The 26,155-nt window shown below is 39.4% G+C and overlaps 2 protein-coding genes across 3 annotated transcripts in view; one reads left to right on the top strand and one right to left on the bottom strand.

Annotated features, from left to right (window-relative positions):
- Positions 1 to 686: 686 nt before the first annotated feature.
- DDX1 (DEAD-box helicase 1) lies at positions 687 to 22,309 on the bottom strand. Of its 2 annotated transcripts, XM_075145029.1 has the most exons (26): positions 22,203 to 22,309; positions 20,146 to 20,197; positions 19,091 to 19,154; positions 18,330 to 18,359; positions 17,973 to 18,069; positions 16,741 to 16,788; positions 16,519 to 16,602; positions 15,531 to 15,614; positions 14,489 to 14,565; positions 13,120 to 13,192; positions 12,928 to 13,004; positions 11,984 to 12,098; positions 11,337 to 11,475; positions 10,241 to 10,301; positions 8,426 to 8,524; positions 7,529 to 7,618; positions 6,736 to 6,924; positions 5,589 to 5,640; positions 5,001 to 5,147; positions 4,167 to 4,258; positions 3,527 to 3,599; positions 3,000 to 3,072; positions 2,843 to 2,885; positions 2,548 to 2,643; positions 1,330 to 1,450; positions 687 to 1,017 (listed from the first exon to the last, which is right to left on the bottom strand). In XM_075145029.1, the coding sequence occupies exons 1-26, from the start codon at positions 22,216 to 22,218 to the stop codon at positions 887 to 889; spliced, it is 2,223 nt and encodes a 740-aa protein (XP_075001130.1). In that variant the 5' UTR covers positions 22,219 to 22,309; the 3' UTR covers positions 687 to 886. The 2 variants fall into 2 exon arrangements, with proteins under 2 accessions (XP_075001130.1, XP_075001129.1); XM_075145028.1 differs by lacking the exon at positions 16,741 to 16,788 and having other exon boundaries at positions 22,203 to 22,305.
- A 2,689-nt stretch (positions 22,310 to 24,998) lies between these two features.
- The window catches only part of NBAS (NBAS subunit of NRZ tethering complex), a 209,439-nt gene continuing 208,282 nt past the window's right edge, over positions 24,999 to 26,155 (top strand). The window contains exon 1 of the mRNA XM_075145030.1: positions 24,999 to 25,468. Coding sequence (XP_075001131.1) covers positions 25,325 to 25,468 — 144 coding nt within the window. The 5' untranslated portion in view covers positions 24,999 to 25,324. The remainder of the gene's footprint in view (positions 25,469 to 26,155) is intronic.

Raw genomic sequence — 26,155 nt, forward strand, 5'->3', positions numbered from 1 at the left:
TTTCGTTCTGGGTTGTCAGGCATTCCCAATGACCTTTGATATTTTAGGTGACAATTTGCAGGCAAAGTCATCAAAATTTCTGAACCATCATTAGAGGAGTCACTAGACAAAAAAGTGACTCCAAAATTCCAAATCAGACTACTTCATTTGAACAAATACAATCTGCCTGAAAGCAGCACAAGAGGCATTAAGTACTTCAACCTATATTGCTGCATGAAAAAGATTTTCCTGAAGATTTATGAACTGCTTTGATACTAGTGTGTTACTTTCCTATGAACTCAGAATACTGTAGAATTCTTTGTACAAGATCTTTGTAGATACTTAAGACACATTAACTTTGAGAAGTCTAGTGTTACAGAATCAAAATGCAGTCATCAGCCTATATTTAGGGTTTTGGGATAACCAACAGCTTCAAATACATACTTCAGGAAGTTTTTTTTTCTTCAGTATCTTAAATATAAACAGCTGTCTGAATACGCATGCATCTTTAAAAAGCCCAGCATTAAAAATTACAGTATACAGCTAGTTAAATAACTTTAACATATATTCTGCAAAGAAAAGAATTAAACTCTCCTTCTTCCAGATTTGCTTAACTATACTTGGATTTTCAATAAATCAAAAAGCTATGCAAGGAATGATTCTGCAAATTAATCCCCAAGGCAAGGCAAAAAGAGCAAAAGAAACCATTTCATCTTTGACTTGTTTTATTTCATCAAGACAATTAATACAGAGTTAACAATGCCGAACATGCTGCTCATCATGCAAGAAGTGTATTTAATTTTAATCCTTTTCTAACTACTGCTACTCAGTATGGGACAGTATGGGATTTTTGTACTTGCAGGGTAGAGCATTTACTAACTCACGCCTTGTCTCAAGTTCGGCACAATCAGAATGTTCTAAACAGCTGGTTAGGAAGATAGCCAAGATGCAAGAAAGATGTCTGAGCCTCCTTTTCAAGAGCAGCCAACTCTTGTACTGTAGGTGCCAGAATATCCACATGGCCTTTATACAGCCCACCTGCCAAAAGAGATCCAATCTAAATGATGTGTTCAAAATCATTTTTCAGCAGAACTAATAATGCTCAACCACAGTCATTCAGAAAGTTAATGTAACTTTGTTAACTTGTTAAAAAAAAGCACAAACAAAATGAAATATAGGCATACACACACTTTGGTCACTTGCAACCCATAGACTGCATGTAACAAATCCAGAAGACAGCAAAAAAACTAGCAGGTTTTTTTAAATCTATCTATTCTGTAATTATACAGCAGATAATCAAGAAACTGAGCATTGCATAGCAAGGTAACTCAAGAGTAGTTCATTGCTTACCACCCAGAGCTCTTTTCTGCCCATATGTAACTTTCCCATCAAAATCATCTACTGGTACTTTTATGTCTGGTTCAACTTGGGAAATAGTGCAGTTTAAGTGTTCTTCAATCTCCCCCAGCAACTAAAGAAAAAAAAAAAGTCTTAAAAGTACTCTTATGGTCCAAGCGTTCAGTCAGACTAGTGTTCTGAACAGACACATTCAAATAGTTTCAACAGGAACTGTACACAGAAAACAATATGGTCTCAGACACCAAAGACTAACGCTTTTTTCAAACAGACTATACAAGTTAATTTCCAATCTCAGTATGTTTTTACTCTACCTAGAAACCTTTATTTTACATACTACTCTATTTATGTGAGTGGGGCTGCTTTATAATAAAGAGCACACAGTCCAAGCTTATTTTACCAGAAATGATATATCATTCACAGAATCGTAGAATAGAATCATAGATTCATTAAGGTTGGAAAAGATCTCCAAGATCATCGAGTCCAACCATCAACCCAACACTACCATGCCCACTAAACCATGCCCCTAAGCGCCTCATCTACACATCTTTTAAATTCTTCCAGGGATGGTGACTCAACCACTTCCCTGGGCAGCCTGTTCCAAGGCCTGACCACTCTTTCAGTAAAGAAATTTCTCCTAATGTCCAGTCTAAAACCTCCCCTGGCGCAACTTGAGGCCATTTCCTCTCGTCCTATCGCTTGTTACTTGACAGAAGAGACCAACGCCCACCTCCCTACAACCTCCTTTCAGGCAGTTGTAGAGAGCAGTAAGGTCTCCCTCCCCTCTTTAGTGTAGAAAGAAGGGAAGCACTGTGAATTTAACAAGCATTCATACTTGGTATACAAATCCCAATAAAAATATACTTAAGTGACACACTATTTCCAGGTTAGAGGAACAACAGTTTTAAGTTACTTACAGTTTCGTAACAAATCACCTAAACAAAAATGTGTAACTTAACAGCATTTGTTTAGGAAGACCATAGAGAAGCTGAAAATAAGACTCCCAACAGAATTGGCTGGGAATATTAAAATAGGCTTTTATAATTAAAGAAAGTATGACTTGCAAAGTTTTCTAATTTCTTCTTCAAATGGAATCAAAGATTATAAACACCCAAAAACTAGCTTTGTACTTCCACTACACAGCTAAAACAAGAACCATATCCCACAATCTTTTAGAGGAATTAGAACGTTCTGGTTAAGTGAAACGTTTACCTGCATCTCGTTGTACCATATGGTACAACCTCCTTCTTCCTTCAGTCTAGTATTGTAACACCCTTTTCCACGACTACTGCATACATGATACCAAACCTAGAAATAAAGGAAAACAACTTTTAAACTTTGTGAAATAGTTTAGTACATTCATTTTGCTTAATTACAGCATGAGGTAATTCAGGTATCTATTTAAATTCCCTTTCAATTAAGCAAGAACTTTTAATATCCAATGCAAGATATTGAAGTCAGACATCAGCAATGGATAGAACTTCAGTAAGTAACGTCTGTATATTACCTTTTCTTTCTCTTTTGCCACAAGGGAGATTGCTAGACCCATCCTGAAATATTAGGGAAGAAGAGAGAGAGAAAGATGTATTTTAGTAACTACTGTCAACTTATGAAACAACAAAAAACTCAACAAAATGTGGCGACTACTCTGAACATATACATACCTCTCAGCTCTGCCTACTCTCCCAATTCGATGAACATAGTTCTGTTTTTCATCAGGGAGTGTGACATTGATAACTGTATAAGATACACACAATCCACAGAGAATACAAGTTTTTTAAATATATGAACTAATGTCACAGATCAGACACCTAAAATAAATGTCATTTTGATTGCTGCAATCCCTCTCCTTAACCCATATACATACTTTATGTTCTATTACAGCAGTTACAGGTGGCATTACCTGCACTATCTACACTTAAGGCTTCCGCTATAAAACTTTCTCCATGATTACTTTTTGACAAGAGCGGAAAAACAAGCGAAGAATCCCCAACAATGCAGATCATCGTTAGGTATTTGAGACGGTATGGTGAACAATCAAATTAAAAGTTGCCTAGTTCAAGCCTGTAACATCTATAACTTTTTAAAATGAAGCTGTAAGTCATATACCTGTTTTAACTAGTTGACAGGGCTGCAAATATATTGAAGCTGTATGCAATTGAATAGCTTAGTTTAAAAAGCTATGTCTTACCATATGGAACACCATGAATATCAATTCCTCTAGCAGCAACATCTGTGCAGATCAAGAAACGGACATCCCCTCTCTACAAAAACATATTTGTAAAAAGTGTTGTGCTAAATAAACCAAACAAAATCCCAGGCAATGAAACCGTAGTCCTGCCCACTTACTTCACCTCAAAGTGTCTCTGTACATTTACGAACACTTCAAATAAAGCTCTTCCACAGTACAACAGTGCTTTTTGAACATGAATAGCTTGGTCAATTTACATCCTTATTTTTTTCCCCAACAGCATAAGGCAAGTATAAATCAATGAATGGCTTAATCAAAACTAAACTGTCTATTATTTAAATAACTTTTTTTTTAAATATTCAAGAACCAAAGACTTTAAAAAACAATGTAATCTGTTACAGAGCTTAAATTCAGGTTTTACTTAAAAGTAAGCCCGCCTATCCTCTCAATGAAAACTCACAAAGGTCATATTGACTGACAGTATAGATTTCCACCTACAGAAATTGTGCCTCACAGAATTTTAGGAAGTAGGTCATACAGCATTTGAAAGCAATTTAATTTAAATGGAGAACTAGCAACACAAAGTAACATATGATTTCAGATATCGGGAAGTGAAGCCTTCAAGAATCTGCTGCATCACCTTAAATCTTTCCAGGTTTTGCTTTCTTTCTTGAGGTTTTCTGTCACCATGCAGACAGACACATGAGAACTGATGTCCCTTCCTATCAGGGCCTGAAAGAGTTGCTATGCATTAATAACATCATATATAAGTTATGACACAACACCATACAGAACTGGAAAAAAAAGTACATTTTGTAGGCAAGAGTCTCAACTCAGGGGAATTTCACTTAATTTATTACCAATTAACATAAACTTCTAATTACTGATACAGGCATTGGGGAAAAACAAGATGAACAATTAAACAAATGCCTTTCCTCTCCCCTCCCCAGAGGAGGTCTGTGCAGGCATGTCTCCTCACTCTTTCCTAGTCTAAACCTCCCATGTTTCTCCAAACGTGTATCTTCACCTCTCTCCTCACACATTCCCTTTCAGTGTCCCCTTGTGTCTTCTCTCAAATTTCTCCTTCCATGCCTCATGTGTGTGCTTCTATGCATACATGTTTCCTCCCGCGTCTCCAGCCCCTAGCAACTATTGTTTTTTCTCATATACGTTTCAGCAGAGGCACCATACGCTCTTCTCATTGGTTCAAATTTTGGTGCATGATGGGTTGTTTCCAGCCATTTCAGAGCTGTCTGGAACAGGTACAGGGCAGTTCATTGCCTCCTCCCACAAAGGGCACCCCTGCAGCTCCCTGCTGCCAAATCCTGACTTTTATGCCCAATCAGTATGTCAAAAAACTTGAAGCACAATTTTATTTGTGTGGTGTCTGAACATTGGTGACCTCTATCATATAATTTTGGCTTTGAAATAAACAGGAAAGCGAGCAGAATAAGGTCTTGGTGAAAAATATTACCTCCGCCCTGTTGGATGAAGTACTGCTCCATATTATCACAGTCTATTTTAGTCCTACAGAAAATAATGGCTTGGTCCATCTTGTGTTCTTTGATTGCCCGAACAGTGTATTCTCCTTTTAGAATTTTAATAGCTTCAGACCACATTTCTAAGTAAAAGTAAAGAAGTTATTTCACTCACTCACTCACAGCATACATTTAAAGTTTCCTCTAGCCTTCCAGTAGACAGTTAAGCATTTATTAGCAGAGCAGGTGACCTAGACCTTCAGTTTTTTCTTCTCCCTCCCACGCTCCCCTGCTGCAAGGTGATATAATACAGAAAGAACAAAACTACTAAGTAGTTTCAAGTTACTTATACACACCAACAAACACTTGTTTACACACCTGCAAATATATATTCAGGTCTTTTTCTCTCCCCGCTAATTACAGAAACACATTTCTTTTCACAACTATAAAAATGTAGAAATAAAAATTTGGAAGAACGTGACTCAAGGCTGATATCTACTATAATTTAGCATTACTTCATATTTACAATATTTACAAAGGATTATTATTTCACAAGCTATTACTTAACTACTGTTGCTGGTTACCTGGAGTGTTAGCACCAGGTCGTGTATTGTCCTTTGCATGTACTTCATCAGTCTAGGGAAAAAAAACCCAAACAAATAAAACCCGCCAGTTATTAGTCCATACTTCATAGAAGAAACTCCATTAACTTATAATCAGTAAGAAATTCAATAAAGTTTAAAAGTTATCTTAGCATTCTGTTCTCCCACCAGACAAAAGTTAAGCTACCTTTAGCTAAAGAAAAGTCTTGAGTGTAAGCACACAAAACTTGCTCGTAACAAAAAGACAGTAAAATTATTTATGTAGACATTGGATAGAAACCACCTTTGAAAAAAGTGATGAATTAAAAAAACCCAAAACACCAAACCCAAAACCAATGTACTATAAACATGGCTAAATCGTACAAACACAGTCGTTCCTTATCTTTTTCCCTATGCTTCCTTATCTTTTTCCCTATGGTAGGCTGAATCGGATATAAACCTAAAACCCAAGTGAAATACATTAATGCTAAGACTTAATGAAAAAGCTCTAACAGATCTAACAAAGGGATGTTCCATAGATAATGAGCAGTTAAGAAAATCTATTGATTTTAACTGCGTAAGAGTTGCTGAGAATGAAATACAGTCCCAGGTTATTCAGAACTCAAAAGCTAAAGACTTCAACAACAACAACAACCACCACCTTCTCACATGAATAGGTGTCAGGTTAATGTAGAATTTAAACTAGTCTCAAATCTAGCCTGAGATGAAATCCATTCCTCTAAAGATTGCTCGTCTCATAGGTTAGAGACAAAACTCTACTCTACAGAATGATCTATGTTGGAAGGTTTACTTCTTCCTGATCAATCAGGAAAGACAGGTGTTAACTACAGTTAGGCCACAGACCATTAGCTGTGAAATGAGTGAAAAAGCGGTGCAGTGCCATTGTTCTCTAGTAGAAATGAGAATGCTACTCTATCAAGAACTTCCTCAATCATGTAAGACTGAGCTGTTCAGAAACAGTGTTACATTACCAATCTCATGATGCTGATCACCATGGAACAAACCACTTCACGTACACAAAGCTGTTTCAATAGCTGGCAAAGATCCTACAACATTAGGCCCCAATTCTGAAGGTTAAATAAGTAAACATGGGCAAATAATCTTACGTTTTCACTTATAGACCACTTACTCTGATATGGTTCTTGCCGAGCCTTTCCCAGAGTTTGTCAGCTTTTGGATTTACAGGCACAACTACATGGTGTACAGTTTCAGGGACAGAATCTTCCCCTTTCAAATCAACCCAGGTGGGAAAATGCATGATCTTCTCAGATAGTTTTTTCACATCAAAAGAATGTAGTGTTGCAGAGCACACAATCACCTGAGAAGAAAAAAGCTATATTGGATTAACACTGAAGATCAGATTTTCCCAGCAAAAAAGGTCAGAGTAGAACTGCAAGAATGTTATGTAGTTGAACAGCACAATGTAGCACAAGAGAAAGAGTCCCTGACTGGCTTTTCTCATCACAGGAACTACCCAGCTGGCAAGAGTCAAGACACAAAATAAGTTACTTAGCTATTCTCTTACAAAATCCCAATCATTTAAGAGGAAGAAAGCAGAATTACTAAGAGGTGTTGAATAAAGATTGTTAGAGCGTTAGAAATCATAATGTATGTAGACACCCATTTTTCAGATACTTTTATATCTAAATAACTCAAATACTGCTAAACACTGGGCTTCAAGATCTAGCATCCTAAAAATACATATTCACAGGCAATTACTGAACCCAATGGACAAGTGTCACTTTTGGACGAGAGGTATAAAAAAATCAAATAAGCATGCTCCACACCGTGTAACAGTCAACAAGTGAAGGCAGTGCATACCACACAAAAAAACCTAAACCCCAACCAACCAACACAAAACAAACCAAAACCACACACACACAAAAAATCCAAACCCACAAAAACAAGAACAAACTTTATACCTGAAGTCTCTTTCCATCTGAAGTTATCTGAGGAATTTGACTGTGGATCCTATTTATGAAATCTGAATAACCTTGGAGGAGAAGGCCATCCTACATGGTAATAAAATGAAAAAGAAAGCTGCAATTCTTATTTCTCAATCTATACACTTGAGTTAAATAAGCAATACACTTGTAGTCTCAGTTCTCTCTTAATTAGCTGGACAGGTCAATGCCTGGCTAGGATATTACTACTATGGAGGAAAAAAAAGGAAAAATTTGTGGAGTATTTACAAGTACAGCTGCTGTGCTTCACAAGAAATTGAACATCTGTCTCAGCAGCTTCTCCTAGCTAATACCCCAAGGCATTTAATCTTTGTGAATATTCCGTTGTACTATAACAGATTAGAGAGAGGGGCATTCATTTCACAGCATATTGACTACAACATTCATTGGCTTCAAGACCTGCTGGGTAATCAAAAATGCCTATCTTGCCTTTGTCCTTTCAAGTTCCCTGTACAGTAACAGGGACAGACTTCATTAATCTTGTGAATACAGCCTGAAATGTATTTCTCTATCAGAAAAAATTTAAACAGCTTTACCAGAGAGGTTATAAGGGGAAAAAAATGTGTAGGTTACTATGGTTAGAAATAAGAAGATAGACTTGAAAGAGCCTATAGGTAGCTAATTGTTGTTCCACTGAGGTGCCAAATGATATAGAACAATGATGTTTCACTTAGTCTTTTAGGAAATCATAGAACCATTAAGGTTCCAAGGCCTGACCACTTTTTCAGTAAAGAAATTTCTCCTAATGTCCAGTCTAAGCCTCCCTTGGTGCAACTTGAGGCCATTTCCTCTTGTCCTATAATGTTATATTGCATTTAAGAACAGAACTTAAATATCACTTAGTTCTCTACGTACAGCTTCGTCCAGAACCAGGAATCTAACTTGAGATAAATTAAGCTTTCCCGTTGAGACCAGGTCATCCAGTCTTCCAGGAGTTCCAACGACAATATCCACCTATGAAATATGTAAGAGTATGAATTGGTCCCATAACTAACTAGAAGCATTACCAGCTTTGTCTAAATTTAAGACTATGAGACAATTATCAGTATGATGCCCTATTTTCTATTAATTATAACTTCACAGAATCCTAGAGTAATTTGGGTTGGAGAGATCTCTTGAGGTCATCTGGTCCCCACTCTCACCATCATATGCAAAGCAAGGACAATTTCCAAGTTGCTTTAGAGTACTCATGAAGTTGCCCAGTAAAATTTTCAGTATCTTCAAGGATAGAGATCCCACCACCTCTCTGGGCAACCTGCATTTCAGTTCTGTGGCCATTTCATTAACAGAACCTGCTTTACGCAGGAAGCCTTCCCTTATTTTGGGATGTGTTGTGCCCCCGCTCCCTTCTCCCCATGCTTCCCCCACTTCCTACCCCCAAAAAAAGCTGTGCAACTTTGTTATCTGAAGCCAATGGATTTGTTTTTAAATAGGGATAAAATAAATTCAGCTTTTCCCACTGTGGAAGTATACCTATCGAGTCTATCAACTATAGAAATAACTTAAGATTTTGCTAGATGGAAGTGTTCACCTTCATGAATTTAGCATTCACATGGAAGTCTTGTAATCTTCCAGTCCAAGCCTGGCTTCAGAGAAAATTTGTATTTTGGCAGCTAGAATCATTAAAAAACTTATCAATAGTGACGTGGTCTCACTTCCAAAAGCAAGTCTGTCGTGGTTTAACCTGGCAGGCAGCCAAATACCACGCAGCCGCTCACTCACTCCCCCCACCCCCAGCGGGACGGGGAGAGAATCGGAAGGGTAAGAGTGAGAAAAACTCGTGGGTTGACATAAAGACAGTTTAACAGAATAGAAAAAAAGGGGAAAATAATAATGATAATGATAAGATATGCAAAATGAGTGATGCACAATGCAATTGCTCACCACCCGCGCTGACCGATAACCAAGCAGCGATCGGTACTTCCTGGATCACGCCTACCCTTCATATACTGAGCATGACGTCACATGGTATGGAATACCCCATTGGCCAGCTGGGCTGGCTGTCCTGATTATGTTCCCTCCCATCTCGTGTACCTAGCTCAGTCAGTAGGCATGGGAGCTGTCCTTGGACTAGGAGGGCACTTAGCAACAACTGAAAACATCAGTGTGTTATCAACATTCTCCTCGTACTAAATCCAAAACACAGCACTAGAGAGAAATTTAACCCTATCCCAGCCGAAACCAGGACAAAGTCTTAAATAAAAAAAATTACTATGCTATCCCTACAGCATGACTGAATTGACTGTACATCCCATGCTGCTGAAACTAGACCTGTTCCTTCTATGTAGGACTAGTTTGTGGTGTACATTGACCCTGGTAATTGCAGACCAGTTTTATTCACGCAGAACTGAAGCAGAGGTTAATAGGAGAACTGTCTCTGCCTTGTTAGTTAAGGACAAATGGCAAAAATTACAACTTTATTTTAAAATTTCAGAAGTACTCAGGCTTCAACAGAATTTGACCGAGTACTATAAGCATTTGTATTGACAGTTGGTACGGAAGTAAAGCAACAAATGCTAGATCAGTGCAACGTGAGCTTCCTATCAACTGCATAATTTCTTTTTATCAGGTTTCCAGGAATTACAAGAAGCACCATTACTATTCTCTAGCAACATAATGAGTTATTCAGAACCCAAACTATTAAATCATATGAACAAAAATACAACTTACCCCTTGTTCCAGTACAGAGAGTTGATCTCTTGCAGCAACCCCACCAATAATCAACAGCTCCCTAAAATTACATCAACATATTTTGACATTTGCTAATTTTTTATTATATTCAAAAGATATATTAAACATCTGGCTGAAGATTGATTCTTTTATTAGTAGCTGACGATTAATAGCTCTGAACAGTAATTTTAAGAATAAAAGAATAGGAAAAAAAAATTAAAATTTGTCCCTTCATATGTAGCGTATTATATTTCAATTCAAGTCGTGAAAGTTTTGTTACCGGGTTGTATCTGAATTTGATTACTTTATCACTGTTGTATTAAACACATTAACACCTTAACCTATTTAACCTTAAAAAAGAATCTGTTCCTTAAAAATCTCAAACATAAGTTAACTTAATAAGTTTCCTGTGTTCTTGAAAGCTAGAAATGCAAATAACAGTAAACTAAATGAATCTTACATCATACCTTGCCTCTCCCCATTGCTACTTCCTGCAATTCTAGTAAAAAGCACTCTTGTAAATTGACTGCAGTTTAGAATAGGGAGACACTTGTTTAACTTTTGTAAGCACAGTCAAAAGAGAAACAACTTCAGACCAAAGCAGCTTGTAGACTATTTATTTTTCAGAATTGCAACCCCATGCTAATCACTGCAACATTTGTCCTGTGAGCACACTAATGTAAACAGAGCAGACCTTGTATATAACTATTTGTTAGAGATGAAAAACAAACAAAATGAGGGCAGGTGGAGGTGGGGGACACAGGAAGGTGCTCAGAAAAGAAGGGCAGTAAGCAGGAGATGTGCTTTTCTTGATTAAAAACCTTAAGTATCATACACCTTTGATAATCTGAATTAAAAAAACAAATAGATTTGTCATACCAGAAAGAAGTAGTCCGTAGATAAAACACATCAAAAAACCCCTAACTGGTTTGAGTGTAGCTGAAAAGTCAGAAGGTTGGTTGGTAGCAGATATTACTGAGGCTATTTTCAGTAACACTGCAGATTAAGATCCACTTAGCTACAAAGTGGAACACCCCCTGCAAAGTCATGTCCATGGACAATACCAAAAATACAATTATAACAGATGCACTGTTACCTTAATTTGGGATTATCAACGTATTTTTTGAACTGCTTCACATTGTTCAAAGTTTGTTCTGCAAGCTCTCTTGACGGTTCTACAATCAATGCTTTTGGAGCATTTGGAAGGTTCTGTGTTTGAACCACTTGTGCATTTCCTAAGTGAAAAAATATGCCGTTAAGACAAACTACATTCCTATCCTGGAATTTTTTACTGGAAACAAATTTGGATTTTCTACCAATAATCTAAAACCTCATGATTCTAAATGCTCCATTAAAGGGTGATGTTATTGCCCACTCAAATATGAATAGTTTCAGATTAATATTAAGAGATTACAAGTGAATCTTGCCATGATAGCGGGTATACTGGCCATGCAGCATAATTAATTTTATCGCAGATCTTAAATACACACATTTATTTTTAAGATTACACTGTTCAGTAACTTAGCTGAACTTCTCTTTTTATCTGATGCATTTCTAAATTCAAATGTTAAGAATATTTGTGGTTTAAAATGAAGAAAATTTGGAATACTTTTAAAAAGCACTAATATTGCTAAGATCATTGTAAGACCTTGAATACAGCAGTAATGAAGCAATTAAAGTGATCAAAAGATCTGTAAAACAATCAGTATATGGAAGTGAGAGAAGTTTAAAAATCTAACCTACCTGAGTGTTGTGATTTTACAACACTACCATCGGGAGCCTTGCAAAGACCAATATAGCCATCTTTTGGTGGAAACTTGAAGTCGTCTTCACCAAAATTGAATTTCAGTTCAGCATTCTACATTTCAACAAAGTTGTGTCATACAGACGGGGTCAAGAGACCACATAAAATGAGAAACAATTCCATAATTAACTTCCCCATGAGAAATGAGCTAGATGACGAGGAGGGGAAGGTGGCGTTTTCTCCCATCCTACACATTTCCTTTCCCCAAGCCGTCTAAAGCCTGCCAGACATTTTGTGCATGGTTCTAGCTCTTAAAACTCTTTTCTTCTACATCAAAATATTCCCACACTTACAGATACATGGAAACTTTTTGAACTTCCATGTTCCATTCATTTTCAATGACAAACCACAATTTAAAAAAAGAAACCAAACCACATTTTTTTGGACTTGTACATTTCTCTGACCACCAAAACGTTTTGCTAAAACCTTTACTCGGTAAGACATCATCCCAAAGAGACTAACTCCAGAAAGACATACTAGTACACTACTGTAATGTTAGAGTTGAGATTAAACGAAACAGGATTTCTGGCACTTTCAAATTATTTGCTTATATCTGTTCAATCATAGTATATCAAAGTTTAATACAGGCAAGATAGCACTGGTATTAGGAATTAGTTGTCCATGCTATTCTACCCTTATATTCAAGTTTAATTTTTTAAACTCGAGTTTAAATATGTGATATTTTAACTTGAACGATACTCATCAAAGCTGACACACTGTGGTGACCACTCCAGTAGTGAAACACTAGTAGACCAAAGGAAACAGTGTAGAAGCAGAACTACAGTAACTGTAGGTGGCTATGCAAATTCTATACAAAAGTAGTTAGTTACCAAAACTAGAACAATTTTCATGATCTTATACATCTGTGATATTCCTAAGTTACCTTCAGTACACAAGCTGCAAAAAGTGCTTGGTTCCTTATGTGTGATGGGATTTCAAATGCAAGGCCAAGGTCCTTCCCTGAAAGCAGGTTTTGTTCAGTCAGATTCCGCAAGTGTGCGCGTTCCTCCCCCTGTCCCTCCCCCAATACAAGCATCCCAATAAAATTCCAAAGAAGAAAGTGAATAAAACTTACCATTTTTCGAAAATTTTATTTGTCCTTTATCTATGTCTAGATAACATCCAATTGTATCATGCATAGTGAATTCCTGTAACAAAAAGAAGTTTGTGAAGCTAAGAGATTTTAGTGTTGAGTGTGCTAAGAAAACAGTGCTTACATCCTGTCAACTTTTACAGTTTTCCCACTTCTTCCTACTGAATGCTAAGTTTTGAGAGAAGCAAGTTCAATTTTTATTCCAATAATATCGCTGTAAGTAGCATCCATATTTTTATTTGATTACAAATCTTCAGTAAACTGCCCAATTTATCTTAGTTATTTAAACATTTATTGCTGCTTTAAATTTACTTTAAAACCGAACACTTTGACAATGATAAATTTAAGTCATTTACCTAGAATTACTCTGCATTATGGAAAAGTGCATGAATCATGCATTTATTAGTCAATGTAAGCCTAAGCTTAGCACCAAACACAGTAACAGAAACCTATATTTTGACTATATAAAAAGACTACCTCTTGCAGGAGATACTATATGCATGTTATATATGCATGTATACTTAAGCACTTCATTTAAATATTTTGAAATCTGTTCACTGTAATGGTATTCAATAAAACCTGTATATTATAAAGTACTGCTAATTAAACAGCTCAGAAGTCATTACTATAAAAAAGCTACAATACAATAGTCATAAAAGTTACAAGTTTTATGGCATTGAGAGTTCACTAATACCACAAAGAGACTTCAGTTTCTGTGGTATTATTCATATTTATATAAATTATGATTAAACATCTGAACTCTTGACTGGCACACTACACAAAAACCACCACAGATATTCCTGGTAGACATTTTCAGAAGTGTACATGAAGGTAACCGTTCTAATGGCAAGCCCAACTCAATAGCCAGAAATAAAGCATGACTAACTACACCTTAATAGCATTTAAGTATGTGTTTGGCATATGAGAGTTGTGTGATAACTTCTACTTTAACTACTAGTAAACAGGATAGGATGCCCTCACTTAGACATTTGCCAAGGTATATAGACGGGTTGGTGTTGTTCAAGCTAAGACTGAAATAAGTCAAGAAATAAATCCAAGAGACCAGTTAAACCTTTTCTGTGTGTAACAGGTTAGAGATTATCTTCTAAATAAAGGTCAATATATTTGCAGTCTAGCCACAATCATAAGCCTCAAGCTGCTAACTGCTTTTGTTAAATCCGTTAATATGCTTTCATCAAAAAATGCTTCAATGTTTCATGGTGCTTTTGCCCAGTGACCTTCCCTTAAAAAGTTAGCACTATTACAAAAGACAGTTGATTGTTACAGCACAGAACCAACATGCAAAACTCTGCAAAAATAATGTTTCTACCAATAAGCAATTCAAGCTTACCTCACCGTAGCTGTCAAATTGCTTGTTGTGAGATTTCTTACCAGTGCCACCAAAGCCAAAGCCAAATTTATCAGTGCCTGAAGACAAGACAAAGTATAGCTTTTCATCTTTTGGATCGCAGATTGTTTTTTCCTCTTTGTATCGGCAACTGAAACCTCTAACACTATGTCCCGGTTTCGGCTGGGATAGGGTTAAATTTCTTCCTAGTGCTGTGTTTTGGATTTAGTATGAGGAGAATGTTGATAACACACTGATGTTTTCAGTTGTTGCTAAGTGCCCTCCTAGTCCAAGGACAGCTCCCGTGCCTACTGACTGAGCTAGGTACACAAGATGGGAGGGAACACAATCAGGACAGCCAGCCCAGCTGGCTAATGGGGTATTCCATACCATGTGACGTCATGCTCAGTATATGAAGGGTAGGCGTGATCCAGGAAGTACCGATCGCTACTTGGTTATCGGTCAGCGCGGGTGGTGAGCAATTGCATTGTGCATCACTCATTTTGTATATTCTATCATTATTTATTATCATTATTTTCCCCTTTTTTTCTGATCTATTAAACTGTCTTTATGTCAACCCACGAGTTTTTCTCACTCTTACCCTTCCGATTCTCTCCCCGTCCCGCTGGGGGTGGGGGGAGTGAGTGAGCGGCTGCGTGGTATTTGGCTGCCTGCCAGGTTAAACCATGACACACTATCATGTAAAAAAATAATACGCAGCAGTAACTAAAGACTTCTAGCTTTGATATATGCTAAATCAGTATTTTTGTACCAGTACATTTATTGATTTTACTAGTCTCCAGTCATCTTCATTAAAAAATTGAAATAAAAGGGAAGAAGTCACAAAAAACAAGACATTGCTGCCACCTAAGTAGATTTTTTTTTTTTTTACAGGAAGAACAACATTTGTACAAAAAGTTTTAAACTCCCTGATACTGCTATCCTTCCCAAGGAGCCCATTCTCTGCAAGACTAGAACAGGACTCCAGCCATTCCACGTGAATGTTAGAACTGTCTATGGGATTCTTCTTTTGAAGGAAACTCACCCAAATCTAGTGAAGCCTGCATAGTAGACCAACCAACTCTGCACAAGCCTTGGTCATGACAGGAAACTTCATAGTAGTATTTCCCTTTAAAAGAGAAAGAAAGGATCTAAAACAACACCTAAATTTCAATTTCATCAAGGTGGTTCAAGTCTGGCTGCTTCCAAGACCATGCAAGTCTAACATTTCCACCCCTGCTGAAATGCCATAAAATCCCCTATTGTGTTAGTGTGAAAAGGCTTTATAGGTACTTATGTATGTAAGGAAGAAAGATTATCACAGAACAGCAGGCAAAAGAGAGAAGTAGTACATGCTGAGAGGTAGTGTCTGAAAGGCTCCAAAGGAGTGATAAGCTAGAGACCAGTGGTTCTACTGAATCCACAAGAACTGATAAACTCAGAACAGCAGGGGTCTGCTGAATCAGTACAAGGCCACCATCATGCACTAGCATTAACAACTGGTTGTGTAACTTGAACCACATCCAACTGGCTGCTACTTACAGACAGACTACGGGATTATCTGCACACCTGATGAGATGAGACTATTGGAGGGTCCTTCTGAACATCCACCTAGAACCACTGGAGTAGCAGTATGACTCTGCTTCTCAGTCAAGAGTTGGGGTTGACCTCTCAACTGTTGCTCCAACCATGGAATTTGTGCATGCGTGTGTGTGAAGTGTGAGAGGAAACAACTGAAAGTGCTGTGTGAGTAGCTATTTCTTATTAATAACACCTTAATAAAACATGTTCTAGTGAATATTAGTTATGACTCTGACTCAATCCCCTATCATGGAAAAGCTAATTTACAACACAAGGAGAGCAAAACAGAGGTATTTGTCATTCCAAAGTCTTCAGCTAGCAATTGAGTAATGGCACATTTGCTCAGATGGATAATAAATTTTAAATGCAACCCACATTAACAATGGATGACAAGCGGGCATTTCAGTTGAAACTTCTATAAGAGTCTCCAAAATATGTAATTTTTTATCTACCTTTAGTCACTCCTCTAGTTGCTCTGCATCCATGCCATTCTTTTACCTCTCTGCTTTGACAACACAAACCGTCTGATCCAATTGCTGAAAATTACAAGACATTTTTAGTTAAAGAAATTGCCTCTCTAACTGCTTTTAAAAGAAATTTCCATGCATACTTTCTTCTAGTTTTATTCTTTTTTTCACCCAGTGAACATTTTAAGCAGCATTAGGACAACTCACCAAAAGCTGATCCTCTATCATATGGGTTCATCTGCCATTTATTGAGCACTAGGTTTGAAAGACAGCAACAGAAAAAGCATTAAACCAACAAGGTAAGCCTGGAAAACGCAAATTAAAAGCTCCCATTGGCTCTACAGCGTCTGACTTAATTTTCTGGGGAGATAGCTTTGTTCTAATGCAATTCATACCACGAGGTCAAAATGAAGGCCTACAACATATTGCAATAAAGTCTAGAGGTTCCACAATATAAGCAATTTTTGTAAAACTACATGCCATTTCAGTTAGGATTACTGAGTGTATTCACATTACATTCTTTCAAGGCGGATTTTTTTTTTTAAGTTGACTGTACTGTCACCACTGTAGCAGTAGTTATCATGAAGCTGAAAGATGAGAACTTCTGTAACATCTTCAGGGTGTTGTCTGTACAGCTACTGTCACTTACATAAATCTCAACCTATAAACACCACAGGACATGGACATGGCTACTCACTTTCAAGTTGCAAGCTTATTTAAAGAGATGTATAACAGACCCTCAAATACTGTGAGGATATTATCATGGTTACAATCCATTCTATATCAGTGGGTTATGGCCCTGTGCATTTCCTGCTCAGTTCAATGTTTACTAGTTCAAATCTGCAGCAACTCAAGATGATGTTATTCAGCTTCCAAATCTAGCTAGGTGCCAAAAGGAATGCAACAGCTTTATTCAGCACAGCAGAATTGAAAGACACACTACAGTGCTACCGCAGCCATACAAAAATAAGTTTGAGCCTAGAAGATCTTTCTGCTCAAGCTCACTAAGAGGCCCAAACCAAGTGTGTGGTGTCACTGCTGACGTCTCATCTATCCCTGCAATCGTAAGATTTTTTTAACTCCTTTTTCAAAGCTGCACACTACTACCACTTCACATCTTGCAAGGCGCTAAACTAGTATGGCTTTCAGAAGAACACTGAAGAGCGTGGTGAAGGATCAACCAGCCTTAAGCTGCAGACAATGAGCATTACTAAGAGACTGCAATCAAACGCACCCCAGTTCTTTCCATGATTCCTACCAGTAAATTTATATTCACTGGTTTAGAATATCATCACCACAGATTTTATATTCACATTATCCCAAATTAAGGAAAAAATACTTATCTAATGGCAAGTTAGGTTAACTTTACTTTGGGAGGTGATGGAATCGACATGAATTAACAGTGTTCCAAACTTGAGGTGTATGACATAAAAACTTACCTGCCCCACCAGTTTTAATAGTTGCTTTCCCTTTCTTGCCTTCCATCTGGTCCTTCAGCGTTTCATAAACAATCTGGATAACTGGAATGCTGAAAGCCTAAAATGGAAAATTATCTTCATTCCACAACTTATACAAATATTTCCAAATATACAGTCAGCCTAGTTTTCAGGTGCAATATCCAGGGCCAGAAACACTTTAAAACATGCCTATACATATGTTTGTAAGGACTGTTAATAATACTGCTTAAATACATATACAAACATATACACATTCTGTATATACACATACACACAAACACACCACCTCTCACCACTTAAAGACTTTTACTTTCTGCTGATTTAAATTTGATTACTTACACCAGTTTTTCCACTCCCTGTTTCAGCAGCCTATAGGAAGAAAAGTTTAAGAGTTTAACCAGAGTTGCAACTTACACTGTAAGGACTGTTCTACAGTTCTATTTTAATAAAGCATAAACTAAGTTTACTTTTACTTCTGCATAATACACAAAGTATTAGAGAGTAATGTCATTGCTTCACACAAATAAGATGCAAATACAAACACCGAAAACCTTTACAATAGACTTTAAAAAAAAAAAAAACAAACCCAAAAACTCCCAGAGTCAACCAGAAAAACTATCTATGTATGTCTGATTTCTGGAGGCGCTACAGAAGATTACAGGAAGCGTTACTTTGGTTATGGAATCAAGAACACAGAGATCTGCAAAAGACATATGAACAAGGCATACTAATCTGGTATCTTCAAGGTTATCAATACTGAAGCATTTGTTTAGGCAGTATCAGTCATGTTCCATGCAGATCTGTGTCATGTATTTACGACAAAAAGGAGAGCAGATGAAATCAGATAGCTCTCACTCATGTGGCAGTGCCTGTCAAGTAGTCAAAAAACAAAGCCTAAAAAGAATGAATCCCATCTGCAAGAACAGTTGGAAACACACCAGGAACTCAAAGAGGTTTTTAGCTGAAGAATACACTTTCTGTTGCAGAAGGAAAGGAGACGTGGTCTAACTATGGACCCTTCTGGAAAGAGAGAATTGACCGCACAAACAACAATTAAAAGATATAGGCTTTCTAGGAATAGGGCTATCCTGCATACATACCATAAGTACATCACCACCTCCCAGGATCAGTGGGATGGATTCTGCTTGGATATCTGTAGGAAGACTACAGGAAAGAACACATTAACACAAATTAATGTTATCAGTAGAAAAAAGGATTTTTGCTTATATAGAAACTCACAGAAACCACGGTCATCTGCACGATGAGAAATAGCAGGTAAATGTTATTCTTCCTGGCTTGCAGCTAAGGAATTGAAAAGGATTCCATTTACACAGAGAGCTTGGAACAGGAGATGCACCTTGACAGGAAGTGACTAGTGCATGCAGTAGATTCAGCTACACCCTGACAAGAGGGCTACATCTCGTATCACTATGCTGAACTATAAAAGAAACAGATTAATTATATATTCCATTTTCCTTTCTTCAAGTGAGTTTCACTTCTAAAGCCACTTACACAGCCCTCATTTACAAGATTCCTATTCAAAACTGGAAAAGAAAGTAAAGATAACTAAATGTAACCAGCATTTTCAGACAATCACAGCTAATTAATACCATGCATATGAGAAAAGAAGAACTACATACACTAAGATTGTCCATACTGATAACATTCTGAATAACAATTCAAAACAAGTTCTGATGTCAAATATTTTAGCCAAACAAGTAATTAAAACCAGGAAGAATAACTTCTGTAGAAGACTGACACACAAGCATCAACTCTGAAAAGCACAAATTCAGACCGCAGTCTGGAAAAAATTTATTAAACTAGCATCAGTTATGTGACATCCAATAATCCCACAATACATAATAAATAAACCAGAAGCACAGAGGTAGAAGCACAGAGGCTTTTATCAAACAAATGACACTGAAGTATAAGCAGTCATGCTTTGGGTGTCCAAGTTTAAACGTTACCACTGCAGTCACAATTTGTGTTCTTCAGTCATTTACACTAAAAAGAAGTGCATGAGATGCAGTAACAGTTAAAGGAAAACACATATCTGCTTTGTTTTAACGTGACACCAGAAGTATTTTAAGAAGCATGTCATACATCACTGAAAGGCAAATTAGATTTTGCCAGGCCCAAACGCATTGCTACTTACAGCCAGTCCATCTCCTCCACTGCTTGAGCTATCTCGGGCATAACACCCATTTCTGTAAGACAAGGAAAAAAGGCACAAGCAGTGTTATTTACCTCAACATAGCCCAAAAGATTTCTAAGTGTCAACACTTCCAACTACAGACAAAAACAAAAAAAGCATTCTTTTTGGCCACAGCACATGCAGCCTTCTCTATAGAACTCAAATGATAGATAAGACACATTCTCACTTCCCTGCATATAGTTTTGACAGTTGTCCCCACTTATAGCTGAGTAAGTCAGGCATATATTAGGGATAGGGGCAGGTGCTGACATAGTAGCAAAGCAAACACACTGGGAACTGAGTACCATTTCAAGGGCAATGTACTTATCTTTGCACATTTAAGGAAACTGCCTATGCAAACAACAGAGAAGACTTTGTTAATCACAAATATCCTGACTCTCTCTACAGTTGAGATACAAACAGTTTTCAAAAAAAAGAAAAAAAAAAATGTATCATGTAAGGACTCAGATTTGAGATGCTTAAGTTTCTTCTCACCAAATTTTGCCTTACACACTTACAGGATGTGTATTAATTAGACAATGCTTTGATTTTCATATCATTACTAATCACATCCAGCTTTGAAAGGTTTTTTCCTTAGATACCCCTTCTGGCAAACTCACATCAAGGTCTGATGGTCGTACCTCAGCCACAAGTTAAATATGAAGCCACATAATAACGTTTGTATGTTGATAAACAAATTCCCTCTATTTAAAAAAGAAAAAAAAAAGAAACCTGCAGCTATTCAAAAAGGGCAAGAGAAAAGCAGATCTTAACCAACCCAAACTTTGGTATTATACCACCAAAATAACAATTTAGCTGCTGGTTATCGTTTCAGGTGCATAGGGTTACTCTAAATCAATTTCTTTAAGTATAAATATGCACCTTTCTAAAGGGAGCTTTTACATGCTAGCCATTACACTGTCACAAGCTGGGTTTCACATATACCACACACGTACACACACAGAGAGCTGGAGTGATATATGGATGCAGCCAAAAATTATTCTTCCATTTGCTATAATACAAATGCTATAAAAAAACCGTTTTATTTGCCACATGATTTCAGAAAGCTTTAATGTTTTCAAGTGATAGCTCGTAATCCTACAAAACTAGACAATCCACATAAGCAAAAAGCTTTTTCCATAGCAATAAAAATAGCTATTGATTGTAAATTACACATAAATCCCCAAATTATTTTTTCCATTTTTAGTACACTTCCAGTTTAATTCAATATACAGTACAAGGGTTTAATAAAACAATGGCACTATGACATTTTCCTCACCTACAACCAAATTAATCCTGCTCTCTAGCATCTAAACTCATCTCTAGACCTATGGAAGAAGCTTCAGCATTTTCCCTCATGATTAGATATAAATAATTCAGTCAAAAGAAACAAATTAAAAACTTCATATACATTAAAACTTAATAGTACCCTAATGTTGATTGGTCGCCTATGTGTCCATATATGTGCGTGGGGTGGGACAAACAGTGATGTTTCCTCCTTCAACAGTAAATTTTCAGATTACAGTTTACACACATATTTCAAACCATACCACAGAAGACAGCTACTCCTATAAAAACCAGTTATTATCCACTGCAACACACAGAACAGTTATCATGAGCCTCCTGTTACAGAAACCAGTCAGCCTGAGGAACAAGCCTGACTTTTAAGCAGCCCCAGCTGCCAGATGCATGCATTCCACGTATGCACTAAGGCCAGCAAATCCATTTTGATAACCACTTCCGAAGGCCTGCAAAAGCCCGAGCAGCCGGGAAGAGCACCTACATCCCCACAGGCCTCTCGACCTTAAGCCTGCTACGTGGTAAGTCACATACTGCAGGGGGCCCGCACCGAGGGCAGGCCCGAAGAGGTGCGTGCGGCGCTGACAGGGCCCACCCGCCGCAGGGAGACCGGGAGCCGCCACCCCCACAAGGCGCCGGCAGCCCCAGAGGCGAGAGGCTCTCCCAGCGCCTCGCTGCCGGCACAGCCGACACCCTCCGCCTGCCCCAGCACCACGTACCCGAAAACGCCGCCATCTTCCCACCACGAACACCGCCAACCACCACCCGCAGGGCGCAAGCGCCTAGCCCGTCCGCGGCTTTATGGCGCCGGGTGGGAGGCGGGAGGCGCCGCGCCGCGCGTTCCGGCCCCGGCCCCGGCCCCGGCCCTGGCCCGTTTGTGCCCCCTTGGGGCACGGGGACGCGGGCTCAGGCGCGGCCCTACAGCTAATGCACCACGGGCAAAATGGGAGGAGGAACTGGTTTTGTTCTGTTCGCGGATTTTTAGGGTACACTCAGGTCACCTGCTCACGGTTTTACCACTTTTCTCAAAGCCCGGCGTGTTTTTCCCCTTGCAGGTCCAAGCTGGAGCGCGTCCGCGGCGCCGGGCAGCTGCGCACAGCCCGGGCCCGGGAGCCGACGGTCTGGTCTGCACCCGGGGAAACATGCTTTAAACACGAAGTGTGGGTTTACAGTGAGAATCTGCTTTACATTTGCACACAGCACTGTCATCTCTTCATTTCGTTGCTGTAATTCACATTTGCATAGCTTTCTACAATAAACATAGTTTATTCAGTATATATTCAGCGTTTTGTATGAACAAAAGTACCTTCACACATAGATAACTGTCCTGGTTTCGGCTGGGATGCAGTAAATTTCGTCCTAGTGCTGTGTTTTGGATTTAGTATGAGAAGAATGTTGATAACACACTGATGTTTTCAGTTGTTGCCAAGTACCCTGGCTAGCGGGGCTAGTCCATGCTCTGGAAGAGGCTGGGAGGGAGCATAGCCAGGACAGCTAGCCCAGCTGGCCAGTGGGGTATTCCATACCATGTGACGTCATGCTCAGTATATGAAAGGGAGGCATGTTCCAGGAAGTGCCGATCGCTACTTGGTTATCGGTCAGCGCGGGTGGTGAGCAATGGCATTGTGCATCACTCATTTTGTATATTCTATCATTATTATTATTATTATTATTATTATTATTATTATTTTTCCCTTTTCTGTTCTATTAAACTGTCCTTAACTCACGAGTTTTCTCACTCTTACCCTTCGGATTCTCTCCCCGTCCCGCTGAGGGGGGGTAGGGGCAGTGAGTGAGCGGCTGCGTGGTATTTGGCTGCCTGCCGGGTTAAACCACGCCAATAACACACCAATTTATATTTTTAGACACACATGAATGGGGATGCATTCTCCTCCAGTTTTTACAGAAGTTTCTCCGAATTCTGCACAATCTTTTTCTAGTGAAGTTAAAGGCAAGAATCTCTGGGGTGTTATTATAAAAATACAATTAGATTGCAAATGAAAAAAATGCAGCTTCTACAGTTACACCATGAATTAATGGTGCGTTTGTCTGTTAAGTGGAAGGCACAGCATAAAATATTACCTACTGTTTTCCATCGTGAAACACAACTTTAATCTTTTCTAAGGCAGTCCTCAGATACAGGCACATCTGGTTCAAAGGCCAAATAACCGACAGCATCTCTGACAATGTAGTTCTCTTAACCACTGTGTTGCAATTTGAGCACTGGTTTTGTCCTAGAGGTTTATTTCAAGAGCTTTTTTGAAACACTGAACCCTACTGACTGTTAACTTATGCTGTAGGAACCAGGTGTCGTGCAGAGAAAAATACAGCAGATATTTTATATCTTTAGTACCAGGCAGTTTGCATCACGATGGCTTCTCACATATCAATTTGGAATTTCCTTTGGAAATATCTTCATTTGATGTGCTTCCTTTCTTTCACTATTATTCACGATATCTGTCAATTATTATTTTGCTTGCTTTTGGATAAATGACAAATCTAATAATTTTTAAAGACACAGATATGAATAATCTACAGATGCAACTGTGATTCTGAGAAAATGGCAGACCTCGATATCAATACGTAGTGCTGCTTGCTGGCGTGGAACCCAGCGTGTAATTTACTATGAATCTCCCACAATTTTTTGAAACTTACGAACATGATGTTATACTATTTGTCATTGCTTTACAAGCTACATTGTCAAATACAGCTAAATAAATGTTATTAAGTAAAGAGACAGCCAGAAAGCATTTTTTTCTCATTTGGTTCTCCCTGAAGTGTTTCCCAAGTATCCAACACGCTTTCATATTGCCCTGAATCCCTAGTTTCAGAATTTAATTTTTAGTTTAACCTAATTCTAGACTGCACAGTTGCCTACAAGACTAAAAGGCTACTAAATACAAGCTAAAAATAGAGTACAGGAGCAGAAGTGGCAGGGTGTGAGGTAATTTTCTTTCAATTTTTACAAACACTTTATAAAGTTGCAGGAAAGAGACTGAAACCATAGTTCTTTCATAATAATTTACAAACAGGCTCATTTTTATCTGCTTGAGAGAGCTGAACTCTATGAGTGCAAACGTTTGTAGGACTGAAATATTTATAAGTTGGAAGAGCAACTTGTGAGAAATATTTAACTTTTGCTTTTTTCCCGTTTTTTTTCCCTATTAAGTAAGGGTTTAATTAATACACTCAGGCCTTGCCTACATTAGGTGTTCCTTACCCTAAAGGTTCTCACTGTCAGCTTTCTGGACAGCCAACACCAGGCTGCAGCTGCAGGTTTTCCCCTGGGCAGTCCCGTTGAGAAGGCCGTGCTAGTGGGGCGGCCGTGCCGGCAGGGTGGCCCTGATGCTGCCGAGCAGTGGTGGGCGCTGGATAAAAGGCCTCCGGGGATCCCTGGGGCAGCAGACAAGCTGTGGACCTAAAGGTTCATTTGTATATGCTCTCTATAGGTATACATCGTGTTATATTCGCTAGCTGTCTCCTCATTTCTTGCCCCAAAAGTACATCCCACCCCTCGTGGCTTAGCGGGAAGGTTGAGGTCTCTGCAGCTGCAGCTGCCGTCCTTCAGAGGAGCCGCTGAGGCGGCGAGGGCTCCTCAGCCTCGCTCCCTTGCCCTCAGCTTCGAGCTTCCCCCGGAGCAGACGCCCTTTCAGGGCTCCAAAGCCCCTCGGGCAGGGAAGGCAACGGCCTCTCGCCCCGCGGCGAGGAGCGGGGCGCGGCGCCAGGCGGGCTCGGCAGCGCTGAAGGAGTTAAAGGCTGCCGGCTCCGCGTTACTCTTTTGGCCTCCGCCGGGCACCGTCGTCACTGCGGCGGAGAGTGGGTGGGTGGGTATTGGGCCAGCATGGCCGCCGCCGGCGGGGAGCGCGGCGAAGCGGCGCCGAGGGAGGAGGGGATGGCCGGTGCTGGCGAGGAGGAGGACGAGGAGGAGAATATCCTGTACGACCTGCTGGTGAACACCGACTGGCCTCCGGAGACGGAGGTGCAGGTGCGTGCCGCCGCGGCGTGGCCGGGGTGCGGGGGAGGGGACTGGCCACGTAGGCGCGGGCGGGGATGCGCCCCGCTGCCCCGGTGGCTGGGCGGTCCGGGGCGGGGGGAGGCCGCCGGCCCCCGAGCTGTTGCCTCCAGGGAGGCTCACCGGGCTGCCCGCTCCCTCCTGGTGGGCACAAGAGCGGGGCGGGCAGCAGGGGCAAGCACAGCAGGTGTCCCTGCCGGCGTCCTGCCCCTGTCGTGGTCTCGTGTCACTTAATTCCCGCGTTGTCACCCTTCTTGTGCCGCCTGGGATGCCTTGAAGTCTTTCTTGCTCGTTACCTATGAACAATGCGGACCGGGTTTTACCGTTGAGCTGATGCGAGGGAAGCTGTCATGAAGTCAGGTCTCATCTCCAGAAACAGCTGTTCTGAGAGCAGTGGAAGCTGTCCTGGTGAAAACAAGGTCTTTAGCGAGCTTAGCTTGCGTGAGGAAAACTAGATCCCTCTCTGGACTCGTATATTGGAATGGTTGCATCGGTATTTTCAGGAGTGGGTTAAAAGGGAGAAGTATATCACCTTGTGTCTAAAAGGCACACAAATGGATGCCAAAGCTTAAAAGATCAGAAAACATTGTTCTTGTATTACAAGTTTTTGCTTGCTTCTGTCTATTCTTCATGGGTCAGTGGAAAAGCTGAGAAGCTCTT

Source organism: Calonectris borealis, chromosome 3 (genome assembly GCF_964195595.1).
Source record: "Calonectris borealis chromosome 3, bCalBor7.hap1.2, whole genome shotgun sequence".
NCBI classification, from domain to species: Eukaryota; Metazoa; Chordata; class Aves; order Procellariiformes; family Procellariidae; genus Calonectris; species Calonectris borealis.

Coding starts and splice junctions, on each gene's coding strand:
- DDX1 (XM_075145029.1), bottom strand. Junction 15,615..16,518: donor AACTAGAGGAGTGACTAAAG/GTAGATAAAAAA, acceptor TCTCTTTTAAAG/GGAAATACTACTATGAAGTT. Junction 14,566..15,530: donor GCAGGCTTCACTAGATTTGG/GTGAGTTTCCTT, acceptor TCTTGTCTTCAG/GCACTGATAAATTTGGCTTT.